The 13,585-nt window shown below is 39.5% G+C and overlaps 1 protein-coding gene across 2 annotated transcripts in view; it reads right to left on the reverse strand.

Moving 5' to 3' along the window:
* The window catches only part of PDE10A (phosphodiesterase 10A), a 4,065,478-nt gene that overhangs the window by 797,389 nt on the left and 3,254,504 nt on the right, over positions 1-13,585 (reverse strand). For both annotated transcript variants that reach the window (XM_044069581.1, XM_044069571.1), the window contains exon 14: positions 29-171. In XM_044069581.1, coding sequence (XP_043925516.1) covers positions 29-171 — 143 coding nt within the window. The remainder of the gene's footprint in view (positions 1-28; positions 172-13,585) is intronic.

Genomic DNA, 13,585 nt, shown 5'->3' on the forward strand with positions numbered 1-13,585 from the left:
CAAAGTATGCTTTTAAAATAATACTTACAACTCTAGCTCTTTACACAGTATTGTTGGTATATTACACCGCATAAGGTTCTGCCACTCCTCGGCTGTACTAATGCTGTGGTAAGACAACTTTTCTAGGGTTACTCGGTAAATGCATTCAGAATGACGAATTCTGTGGTACATCTAAAACACAGCAGAATATATTATGTTAGCATGCCTAGGTGGCAGTAAAGAAAGGTTAAAAAAATAATCAACTTTCAAGTTCATACTTTACTTAATGCAATAAAAATCCAGTATTCCAACATATTAAACCAAACTTTCATAGTCAACATTTTTAATGTTACTGGGCCCTTAGATCTCAGACACTTTTAATACACCTCCTTTAGTGATGATGCAGACTCTGATCTTTCTAAACCAGGATGATTTTACATGACAGTTATTGTATATGGCAGCTATTTTTACAGGTGGTACACGCAACAACAACAAAAAAATCATAAGATGGAAAAAGTAGTTCACTGTTAGGGAATTTGAAAGTTAATTTCCTTACCACAGCCAAGTATCACAAAAGCTACCTGGCTTAAAATGATTTCAGCTTGCAGAATGCCCCAGAGTGCATTCTGTGCTGCTCTTACCTGAGCTACAGATTCTCATATTTACTGCCTATGGTCTATTGTGGCAAGTCGCCAGCCCACTATGTCAGTAGAAGCAGGTTCCACATACCAGACAATTACCAATGCAATATGCAGACAATGACTTCTTTGCTTTTTTTTTTACTTAATGTTCTTACAGGAATATGCATTCTTGAATAGAAACAGTTACCCAGGAGACTGCCTGCAGACAGGGAAATACCTTTCATAAATCCTGGGCCACCGATATGGAATACTATACTATGTGAAAAAATATAAAAAAATATTTTTTTAAACAAACTACACAGATATGCAACACTGAATGATAACTGCGGAGGCTTTTTTAACCTACATATGCTTTTATTGACTGAATTTACTTTTACACATATGTGCATAGTTCTACTGTACTTTTATGGCTACTGAAGAAGATACTGAACATAATGTGTTCAGTGTATCTTAATTGGGTACTTACGTATTATCGCAACCAGATTTTAGCGATAATACCACTTGCTTCCTGATATCGAAGTCTGACTGTTTTTGGTGTACAAATGTCTTTTCTTTCACACTGAAGGTTGTTTTAAGACAGGTTGTCAAGAACAATGGAGAAAGTCAGTGTGTCGCTGTGGCTGTGTGCACTTTACTACCAGCATGTGGGAGGCTATCTCATTTGTGCATTAACGGTGCTTGCAGCCACAGCAACAGTAACTTTTCACGCTGTTCTTCATAACCCTTCTTAAAACCACCTTCTCTCAAAAACACTCCTTTTTTTCTCTCTTCCTTGTCAAAGTGTGTGCCACAATACATGTTTTCGATTCAACAGGACTCCAATGGTGAGGAGGTGTCCCTCCATGTGTTTTAATCCTTGAAATTTATCTTAAACTAAGCAAAATACTGTGTTGTATGAGTCTCAGGAAAGCTGTCATACCTGAAACCCAAATGCAATTATGACCGTTATTCATCAGCATTTGCTGCCACAAAAAAAAAAAGGAATGTTCAGCGGGCGGACTTTCAATAAGCGACATGCTGCTGGCAGTAAAGTGCATAAAGGAATAACAGCATGTTTTTTTTACATTTTATTGAAAACACTCTCAGAAAAAAACTGTATTGTTAAAGGAAACACACTATATGACAGTTATAAACCACTAACGGTCAGATGTCGATATCAGGAAGCAAGTGGTATTATCGCTAAAATCTGGTTGCGATAATACGTAAATACCCTTAATTGTTATGCATCTCTAAATTATGTCTAGTTCTTGGTCATCTTCCTTTATTTTCTTACTTTCATTTTAAATTATATTTCTTTTTAAATGCATTCAGCAAATTATTTTTCATGTCATTTCCTTTAAACATTTTCCTTGATTTCTTCCTCTTCAGGCTCTGACTGTGAAGTGGCTGAAAAGGGTCACTTGAAAAAGTCTTGTTGGGTTATGAAATAAATACATACATACATAAAAATAACTAAAGAACTAAAATGGTTTTACCGCATGGCCATCTCAGGCATGTACATTGTCAATTATGTGGCACAGTAAAATCTCACGGTAATCTTTGGGTATGATCATCCTTGTCATGTATTCTCAGCTGCAGGTTCCCAAATAATGACTTAGTTTTGAGAACAGATTTCCTCTCACTAAAACAGACATTCTAGAGAACTTGGTAAAAGACAGAACATGCATTTTGAAACACAAAGTACTGTAAATGAAAACAAGATAAAAATGAAGGTATGATGCTGTTTATTAACAACCACATTCGTTATGTAGTGTACTAGATAAAAAGTACTCTAATAGCTTTTCAGTGTCAGAATTAATATGCATCCTGTCCTTTACAACCAGATAATATACATTAACTAGATATTTATAGGTTCATAGGGTCGTAGATTACTGCTAGGCTAACTGCTCTTGTGGGCCATTTTAAGCCTAGGCAATGACCCCATGTGAGAATCGAACTCTGCACCTTGTCTATATAATGTAAACAACTTAACCATATGCCAACCTCCCACCCCCTTTTACTTTGCAAGTCCATATAATGAGCTGTCTCAATGCAATTTACCAGTTATTAGAGCTACTCTAAACTTCTTCATTATTGTAATTCAAAGAGATCACATACTACACCTTAATATATACATGATGTATACACACACATAAAACATTTACTGTACAGTACTGGTTGTATTTCCTATTGTGGTGTATTAGCCTATACATTTTTGCAAAATGTTTTATTTACTATTTCTAACACTCACCAGCAATTTACATTAGCAAAATAAGAAAGAATAAGTCATGAGAAAGAATACTGAGAGGGACAGAAGGATCATCATAAAGCAGAAATGCCAAACACCTCAGGCTAACAACAAGGCAATATGATTGCAATAACAGCAAGATGCAAGTAGCTATATGTCAAAAAGGCTAGACAACACAGGGAAGCTAAAAATCTATTCCCTATGATGGAGAAACAGTTGTTTGAGATAGCTTTTCTAAAAGGTAAGAACCATCTTGATATTTAATGTCAGAGTTGGAAGACTGTTCCCAGTGCACCCTCACCTAATGATGGCATTCCTCTGGGTACCAGACTTACATGCAACACACAAATATTGATTTGCAGTCTTATGTATGATCACAAATGTGCAGTTAAATTGAGACTGAGAGGATTTCTTCTTTTCCCAAGACACAACAATCTTGGAGCTGGTATGGGTTTATATTAGGTTGCTAAAATGGCATTCCGGCGAACACCTAATCATCGACCTGTAATGAGCGAAACTCGCTTCAGCATTTTGCTGAATTCACTAAGGGCAATGAAATAGCTGCCCAAAGCACAATGGACAAGTACAGAACTTTGCCATTTTCTCCACTGTAGTCCAATCTCAGAGTTGGTTTATACAGTTGGGGGGGGGGGGGACTCGATTTAAATGTACGTTGGTTCATTGTGCTTAGTAAATTCAGTGAATTGCTGACAATTTTCACTGATTACGGTTGATGGTTAGTTGTTAAACAGAATGCCATTTTGGCAAACTAATATAGACCCACTGGTACATTTAAGAAGATGGGTGTGGCAGCTTGATTCCTGCAATGCTTTTAACGAGATTTTATATATCAAATATGGTTTGCATATGAATGTTGGTGTTGTTTTGTGACTGCACATATAAAACAGATGCAGTTTCTTTAGTAAAGAAAATTTGCAACTTTTGTGCATCTATTTCATTGTAGATATAACAAAACAATACAGCAGCAGTTTCATAATGGGCACATCACCTCCATGCTTTACTTAAACTCTTTTGATAGTGGTACATATATTCTTACCTTGCCCAACAATTTTCGTGATTTTCTTTTTTAATATTTTGGGGAGTGCCCTGAAGATCTCCACTATGGTTTTATTTCATTCTATCAATCTGATAATGCTGAAGCAATTATTATTAAGGACCAGGTCTTCAACTGTACTCCTTTCAGCAGTCAGTGCCATGGTACAAAGGGATAAAGCCCTAACTATGGCCCAGAAGGCAAGGATACAACTAGCAGTTTAGGCAACTGAGGTGTTGGCAGGGGAAGACAGCACTGACCACCCTGAGGGAAGAGGTGGGAAGAGAGGTGTACATGCTCAGGGCATATTATTGCATTTTGATTGCCTGGATGTAGACCAGGGAATTGACTGTATGAGACACTTTTAAAGGGAGTGGCAAGTAACAGCTGCTCATTCAAGAATGTATTTAATGAGTATCATGGCTTCTTCAAAAGAGTGGGCACAAGAATGAGGTGAGTAGACATTGCCTTTATCTGTCTCTAACCTGGGCTCTGGACATCCATTTATCAAGACAGAGAGGCCGAAACAAGAAGAACAAGAAAGAAACTTTGTTTTTCTACAGCCTGTTGGCAATTCTTGTGCCTTCCTCACCAAAAAGGTGGAGGTACACCACAAGTCATGCATCTGCAACACCAGATACAATATCAGCTGAAAGCTTGATAAGAAGGTATATGTTAAGGGTGTGTTAGAAAAATATATATCTAAACATATATGAAGTGCTAGTTTAGAAGCAAATAGTATATAATGCATTTTATTCTATTTTACAATATGGCAGTAGAAATGATCTTGCATGTAATTGCCTGAAGCTTAGCTGCAGTGTGATTGAACTCTGACCCTGGCAGTAACCAGTTCAGCAGGCTTATGTCTTTCAGCATTAATTATCTGCTGGGTTAGAGAAAAATAAATGTATGTACATGTATATCTTTCTTCCTTCCACTGAGGAGGATGGCCTTGTGAGCTCTATCGAAGATAGAGTACAGCTGCTTACCAGAGAGACAAAGGAACATATTAAGAAATGAACTGACTATTGTATTCGAACAGGCCTGGAACCTTGAAAGAGCAACATTTACAGAAAGACATTGTAATTGACCAGGTGCCTTGCAAGGCTGTGTTATTCTCATGGGAAAACTTTTAAAAGCATTACCTCAGCACCTTCTTATGAATAGAATATTGTGGACTATAGTGATGTAAATGCCCTGTGACTGACCACGTCAGTAAGGTGGGCAAAAGCTGATTGTAAATACTATATAAACAAAGTTACTTCCTGTATAGAGTCAGTCAAAACTCTATACTTGTACTGTATAGTTTTTTGCCTCCTGGTGTACACTAGTAAAACGTTTTGAACTTGAGCTTCCTGTGTTATTGACTGTCATTTTGAAAAGCCTAATGATTTTTACAGTCTGATTTTAACAATTTATTTGACATTTTGGTCCTTCGAGTCGGAATTCCCTTGGTAAGCTACAGGTCAGAGTGTATGGGTAGTAATAAATCTGCGCAGGAGAAGTTGCCAAAATGGTTCTTCTTGAGTGAAAAGACCTCCGACTGAATTGTTGTGTGTAAAGAGGCTGTCCACTTTCTGATCTGTGGCTGAAAAGTGGAAAACTGGATCCCAAGAAGAAAACGTGCAGTCATAAACGGGAGTCTCAGGTAAGGAGAGTTTCCCTCTTTGTCTTTGTTTTAGATCAGGGACCAGGTTACAGTGTATTGTTGTTAAGATTTGTGATAGCAGGTCGAGAACGAATTGAAGTACTGTATATTTGGTCATAGATCAGGGGAAAACAGAGCAGAGTAAACAGTCATTCTAGACACTACTCTGGATACAGGGAAGAAGGTATCACGTGGTACGAGAGAAGGGTTACGTAACAGTCTTTTTTAAGACATGGGAAATCAGTGCACTAAGAGATCGCGAGATCCGCCCTTGACGGATGATGCGAAGTATATGCAATTGCAGAGAGCAGATAATGTGAGATATTTTGCAAAATGGGTTAATAAATATGAATTTGATGGTAAATTAGACAAAATTTCGTTAGTGAAACTTTTGAAACAGTTAAAATCTGACGCAGAAGGTCAGGCGAAAAAACAGCGAAAGTTGGGTATTCCTCAAGCACATAGGTGGATTGAGGAAGTGAACCGAAGGGAACAGAAGACTAAAAATGCGAAAGCATTATTCTTAGACAAAGAAGATAATAATACAGTAGTAGCGACGGCCCCTCCCCCTCCACCCCCTCCGATACCTTATCAAGGATATGAAGCGGGAGGGCAGGCTGGTCCCCCCCCACGTTATCCTGTGGCAACAGCGCTATTAAAACAACCATTTGTAAGAGAACCTATTGAAACTAGATCCCGAACACGTAAAACACTTAGGGACACTCAACTAAGAAGAGATTCACTAGAAGAGAGTGAGGAAATCTGTCCATTAATTGAAGTACCGAACCCTCAGGCAGGACAGGAAGGCCAGGACCCAACTCTCTTAGTGTATAGACCGTGCGCGGCGGAAGATATCCGGAAAGCTACAGAGGGAATTCCCCATCCAAAATTAATCATGAAAAGTTTATACAAGATTTACAAGGTATGCGATTGAGTTACCACTTAAATGGGGAAGAAGTAGAGAAGGTGATTAGACAAATTATAGGTCCAGACTGGCACATGGTTTGTATGCGTCTGGAGTGCTCGTGACGCGCAACTTAAACCACTCCTACATAGTGACGCAGAATTAGACACTAGGTTGAAGGGTCTTACGGACCGAATCACTGAAAAATGGAAACCTAGAGCAGATTGGACCTGTATTAATCAGTGCATACAACAAGATAATGAAACTGTAGATGGATACTATGGTAGATTATTAGAATGTTTCAATAACCATAGTGGTATGCCTATTCCTGAAAATCAGAAAAATGATAGTTCATATGAACAACAATTGAAAAATGCATTTTTGAAAGGTTGCATTGCCCCTATCAGTAGCTTTATTACAAAGCATATGATAGATCATCGAGCAGTAGGCTACAAGCCTTACTGGAGTATGCTAGGCATGCTGAAAGACATTTTAACAGTAAGAAGAAAAAGAAGACGCAGGTCTTCACAGCTGAAGACGGAGCAGAAGTCTTTGTAGTACAGTCGGGTAAAAAGGGTAAGAGAAACACTCAGGGCAATAAACGCTCTGACAGAGACTCAGAGGTTTTTGAGGAAAGAAAGAAAAAAGGTGAGTGCTTTAAGTGCGGGAAGAGGGGACATTTAGCAAGGGATTGCAGGTTGAATAAAAAAACGTCTACGGAAGGGAAGGATAGAAGTGATGAGGATTGACTATATGACAGTCACAGCGTTCAACAGTCATCAAGAGAGACTAATGGGCAGGGAGAAAATGTAAATGCAGCAGAAGGAATAAAGGAAGTGCAAAGAGATGTAGAAAATGAAGAAAGCGAAGTTTTAGATTTAGCCTTGTTGAGCTTGGAGGTCTATTTGGCGGACACAAAACCGGAAGTTACACTTCTGGTGGAGGGGAGGGAAGTGAGATTTTTGTGTGATTCAGGAGCATCACGAACTTTGATACACCCTTCAAAGTTACCGGAACACTCTGAATCACCTGACTACATATTAGTGAAAGCAGCAAACGGGCAACTATACAGGGAACCACTTTCCCATGATATAGCAATAACTGACCCTGTTTCAGGTATGACCCAGAGAAGTAAAATAGTACTTTCTGCAAAATGTCCAGTAAATTTACTGGGGAGAGACCTTATGCAGCTCTTTGGCATAGCAGTAGTTCCTACCATGAAGGGTATGGAGGCACAAAGGCAAATGGATACTTTTTTGGTGCGATCGGAGGGTGAAACCTATTATTGGTACAGCCAGGACCTAGTCACGACTGGTCCAGGGGCAGTAACCGAGGAACTGATGAACGTAGCCATCAGTAAGGTACCCTCCCTTCACATTGATCAGCAGCATTTGTTACATTGTACTCTGTACTATTGTAGCACACCAGGGCCTGATAAGGAATATGAGCAAAAATTGTTCAGAAATCCTGCCAATAGACTAGTGTTACGAACCTTGTACTGGGATACTGAGGGTAATAGTGTGGTGAGTTGTTCATTACCTCAGGAATTCATGGGATTATATAAGTCCAACAGGCTACTGCATGTCAGTTTAACCAAACATAAAAATGTCAGATGGGTGGACCTGGGTGAAAGAGTGACAAGATGGGAAAGGCAAACCGACTTAGAATGGTCAGAACAGGGAATACAGAAGCAAAAATTAAATTGGCTAACGCAAGCACGTCCAGCTGTACACTTACAGCAGAGTGAGGACAGCTGATTGGTGTTCTTGTTAGAAGAAGAAGAAAAAGCCTTGTGTGATATACCAAGCACTCTTTGGTCAACAGGGAAATCAGATGTAGGGCTTATTCGGACAGCAGGTCCAGTAACCATTACACCAAAGTCAGCATTTAGACCGCAAAAGAAACAGTACCCTTTGAGGAAGGATGCAGAGCAGGGAATCAAGCCTATAATAGCGGCATTACTCAAGAAAGGGATACTGGTAGAATCTTTAGATTCACCATGTAATACCCCTCTATTTCCTGTTAGAAAAGCAAACGGGGAATGGCGGATGGTACAGGATTTACAAGCTGTAAATGATGCAATAATACCTAGGGCACCTACGGTGCCAGACCCACACTTTATTGAATGATTTAAAGCCACAACAGAAGTATTTTACCGTGGTAGATATAAGCAATGCTTTCTTTTCAATACCTATACATCCAGATAGTCAGTATTGGTTTGCTTTTACATTTCAGGGTAACAGATACACCTATACTCGGCTACCGCAGGGATACTGTGAAAGTCCAACAATATTTGCACAGGAGATGGCTAGCAACCTGGCGGGGTTTACTCCACCCGGGGGCAGTCAAGTTCTACTTTATGTGGATGACATCCTGCTTGCGGCCCCTACCCAGCAGCAATGTAGGGAAGATACAATAGCATTATTGAAATTTTTAGCAGAACAGGGACATAAAGTAAACAAGCATAAATTGCAACTTTGGAGAACACAGGTCAAGTACCTGGGATATGTGGTATCCAAGGAGGGTAGAACATTAGATGAAGATAGGAAGGCAGCAATTTTACGAGCACCCAAGCCAACTACCAAGAAGGAAATGATGTCCTTCCTGGGGACGACTAACTTTTGTCGAAGCTGGATACCAAACTATGCTTTGGAATCAGCTCCATTGGCTGATTTAATATTTAAAACACCTATGGCAGCACAAGATATACTACATTGGACTCCAGTAGCAGAAACAGCTTTCTGCAGGCTAAAACGATTGATAGCTTCATCATTAGTTTTAGGACTCCCGAATTATCATAAGAGATTTTTTCAGACTGTAGATTGTAAGCAGGGATATATGACGTCAGTCTTGACGCAACAGCATGGAAGTAAGCAACGCCCCATAGCTTACTACTCATCGCAGTTGGATCCAGTGGCACAGTCATTGCCACATTGTGTACAGGCAGTTGTTGCAGCTGCTATGGCAGTACAGGCTTCGGCCTCAATGGTATTATTCCACCCTCTCACTTTGAGAGTGCCTCATGCAGTTGCGATAATTTTGCTGCAAGAGAAAATAGCATTCTTGTCCCCTGCTAGACATCTTTCTTGTATGACCATACTCCTGAGTCAACCTCATATGGTGATTGAACGTTGTACAACATTAAATCCATCAACGTTACTTCCGACTCCTGTGGATGGCACACCACACAGTTGCCTACAGGAAATGGAGCAAATAACTTTACCCAGACAGGATCTTACTGATATACCCTTAGATGATGCAGAGGTGACATTTTATGTGGACGGATCATGTAGAAAGGGTCCTACAGGAAAGAATCTAGTAGGTTATGCAGTAGTTACTGATGTTGAGATTGTAGAAGCCCAACCCCTGCAGCATAAGTTGTCTGCTCAAGCAGCAGAATTGATAGCTTTAACACGTGCTTGCACTCTAGCGAAAGACAGATGTGTGAACATATATACTGATAGTCAGTATGCTTTCTCTACAGTGCATGTTTTTGCGCAGCAGTGGAAGAATAGGGGAATGATAACATCCACTGGTAAACCGATTAATCATGCGCAATTAATCTTGAATTTATTAGATTCCATTCAGTTACCTACTAAAGTAGCTATTTGCAAATCTGCAGCTCATACAAAGCAACAGGATAAGATTTCGAAAGGTAATGCACGAGCTGATGCAGCTGCAAAACAAGCAGCCTCAGACTCAGAAACTTTCTTTTTGAATGAGGAATTACAACCCTCTGAGATTTTAGATTTAGAAATGTTAAAAACAATGCAAACATTAACTACGAAAGCAGAAAAACAGAAGTGGGTAAGACGAGCAGCAATCCTTGAAGACGGACTGTACATCTCCAAAGAGAAAAAGCCAATATTACCGTCTAATTTATTTAGATATGCGGCTTTGTTGAGCCATGGGCAGAGCCATGTCTCAACAGGGGGGATGGTACAGTTAGTTAACAGAATATTCCAAACATATGGATGAACTACACACAAAAATTTTGTGCATCGTGTCATATTTGCAGTAAACATCATGCACAGGGAGCATTCAAACCGAAGCGAGGGAGTTTCCCTACACCACCATATCCGTTCCATACTATTTGTATGGACTTTATAGAGCTGAATAAATGTGAAGGAAAGAAATACTGTTTAGTGATCATAGATATGTTTTCAAAATGGGTAGAAGCTTTTCCAACCAGGAATCCGGATGCAGCAACGGTGGCAAAGGCCCTAGTAAAGGAAATAATTCCTAGATTTGGCATACCGGAAAGAATCTATAGTGACAATGGAACACATTTTGTCAACCAGACAATCCAGCAACTTGGGAGATTCTTTGGGATTTCCTTGAAGAATCATTAAACTTACCACCCACAGTCAGCAGGACTGGTGGAGAGGTACAATGGGATTTTGAAAAATAAGTTAAGGAAGTTGATGAGTGAGACTCAGAAGAATTGGATTTGCTGTCTACCTTTAGCATTGCTGAGCATGAGAACAGTTCCAAATGTAAAGGGTTTGACCCCCTTTGAAGCAGTATTTGGAAGGGCATATTATGTGCCACAGTGGAAAGCCCTCATGCCTGCAGAGCTGGAGGTCGATGGCTCATTAGCCAGTTATATGAAAAGATTGTTAACCAATAAGACTGTTTTGCAGTTAAACTCTTTTTCAGATAAAGAACAAACGAAGCCGGACGCAGTGCTAACTCCAGGATCCTGGGTGTGGTTGAAAGTTATCAAGAAAAAGAACTGGACGAGTCCAAAGTGGGAAGGTCCGTACCAGGTACTGTTGGCAACGCCTACTGCAGTAAAGGTTGCGGAGAGGTCGTCCTGGGTTCACCTGACACATTGCAAACCGGTAAAGAATTTTCAGCTTGATAAACATTTTGTAGCTGATATACCACAGAGACAGAATGACCAGGGGCAGAGTGTATAAAAATACAAAGCAACCCCAAAGACATTGGTTTACTGTCCTACTAATCATACACCTATTAACCATGTTCGTGGTGACTTTTCTTTTGCTGGGATTTTTTCTGCATATAACTACACAGATAAAAATAATGAAACGTGATGAACTGGCCACAGATTGGCATCCAAACTTTAACACATACCTAGCCATGAAGTGTGTGTATGTAGAGACTATGAACATTTCAAATTGCTGGGTTTGTACTGCCATACCTACAGCATATGGAGGACTTTTGATGTCTGCTGTCCCCTTGGGGATAAATGAGACTTGGGAAAATCTACTTTTTGATACAGGTTCTGTGAGATCACAGGACAAAGTGGCACTGTACTTACCTGTTACACAAAAAGGAATTGTTTGTTTTTATAAAAATGATACACTCCAAGTTGGTTGGAGTAATTGTAACATAACTGTGTCTTACAAATGTTATATAAAAGCCAAAGATCAGAGTACTAGTTGTAGCAGGAATTATGATTCATATTTAAGCTTAATGAGAACAACGTTGAAAGATGTGCAGAAAAATCCTGAATTGTATAAACAGTTGTCTGTTATAGACAGGAAAATGTTTCATTCAGAGTTAACCCGCATCAGTACTAAAGTAGAAAATTGTTATTTTGTTTGTGGGAAAAAAGCATATAAATGGTTACCTGAGAATTGGTCCGGCAGTTGTTTTTTGGGTTATCTGGTTCCAGCCATAAGACATACTGCAGAATTGCCTCTGGGTAAGATACGAAATGTAAGAGATATAGCTCGAAGAACTCGGAACTCAGTCGAGAAACCTACTAATCCAGTGGGTAAAATCGAAGCTGGATGGAAAGATCATTCATCCGTAAGAGATAAAGAAAAATTGACTCATATGGACTTGAGTGACAGTGTTATATCCTGGGCTGGAATATTCCCAGCCTATGGAGCAGTCAAATCAATCTGGGAACTGAGGAAGTTGTCAAAACTTCTCGAAGTAATGAGCAATGCGACTTTTTCCGCCCTCGAACTTGTGACTGATGAACTGAATGCAATGAGAACTGTTGTGCTACAAAATCGAATGGCTCTTGACTTCACCCTGGCGGCGAGAGGTGGTACGTGCGCGCTTATCAAAGAAGAATGCTGTGCGTACATACCAGATAATAAGCACGAGATCAACGACCACCTAGAGGTAATACAGCAGGTATCAGCCATGGCGGAACCAGGCCCAAACCCACTGATGAACTTTTTCCAGAATCTATTTGGTGGGTGGGGTTCAATCCTAATGAATATCTTGATTGCCATTTGTGTTGTTTTGCTCATATTGGGAGCATGTGTCTGTTGCGGGATACCTTGTATGAAAAGATTAGTGAGGGACTTTGTTGACATATCTGTAACCGAGACTATGTATCAAGACCTGGAGTTGAATCTGTTAATACCAAATGAAATTCTTTCTGAAATATAAAACAAATGACTTGCCTAGTTAAAAGTTCCAGAGAGGAAGAGGCTAGGGAATGAAATAATGTTGTTTATGTTTCTGGATAGAATGAAAGCATTAAAAGGAGGGAGAATGTTAGAAAAATATATATCTAAACATATATGAAGTGCTAGTTTAGAAGCAAATAGTATATAATGCATTTTATTCTATTTTACAATATGGCAGTAGAAATGATCTTGCATGTAACTGCCTGAAGCTTAGCTGCAGTGTGATTGAACTCTGACCCTGGCAGTAACCAGTTCAGCAGGCTTATGTCTTTCAGCATTAATTATCTGCTGGGTTAGAGAAAAATAAATGTATGTACATGTATATCTTTCTTCCTTCCACTGAGGAGGATGGCCTTGTGAGTGCTATCGAAGATAGAGTACAGCTGCTTACCAGAGAGACAAAGGAACGTATTAAGAAATGAACTGACTATTGTATTCGAACAGGCCTGGAACCTTGAAAGAGCAACATTTACAGAAAGACAATGTAATTGACCAGGTGCCTTGCAAGGCTGTGTTATTCTCATGGGAAAACTTTTAAAAAGCATTACCTCAGCACCTTCTTATGAATAGAATATTGTGGACTATAGTGATGTAAATGCCCTGTGACTGACCACGTCAGTAAGGTGGGTAAAAGCTGATTGTAAATACTATATAAACAAAGTTACTTCCTGTATAGAGTCAGTCAAAACTCGATACTTGTACTGTATAGTTTTTTGCCTCCTGGTGTACACTAGTAA

Source organism: Protopterus annectens, chromosome 1.part0, assembly GCF_019279795.1.
Source record: "Protopterus annectens isolate FY-2018-M chromosome 1.part0, PAN1.0, whole genome shotgun sequence".
NCBI lineage: Eukaryota > Metazoa > Chordata > Ceratodontiformes > Protopteridae > Protopterus > Protopterus annectens.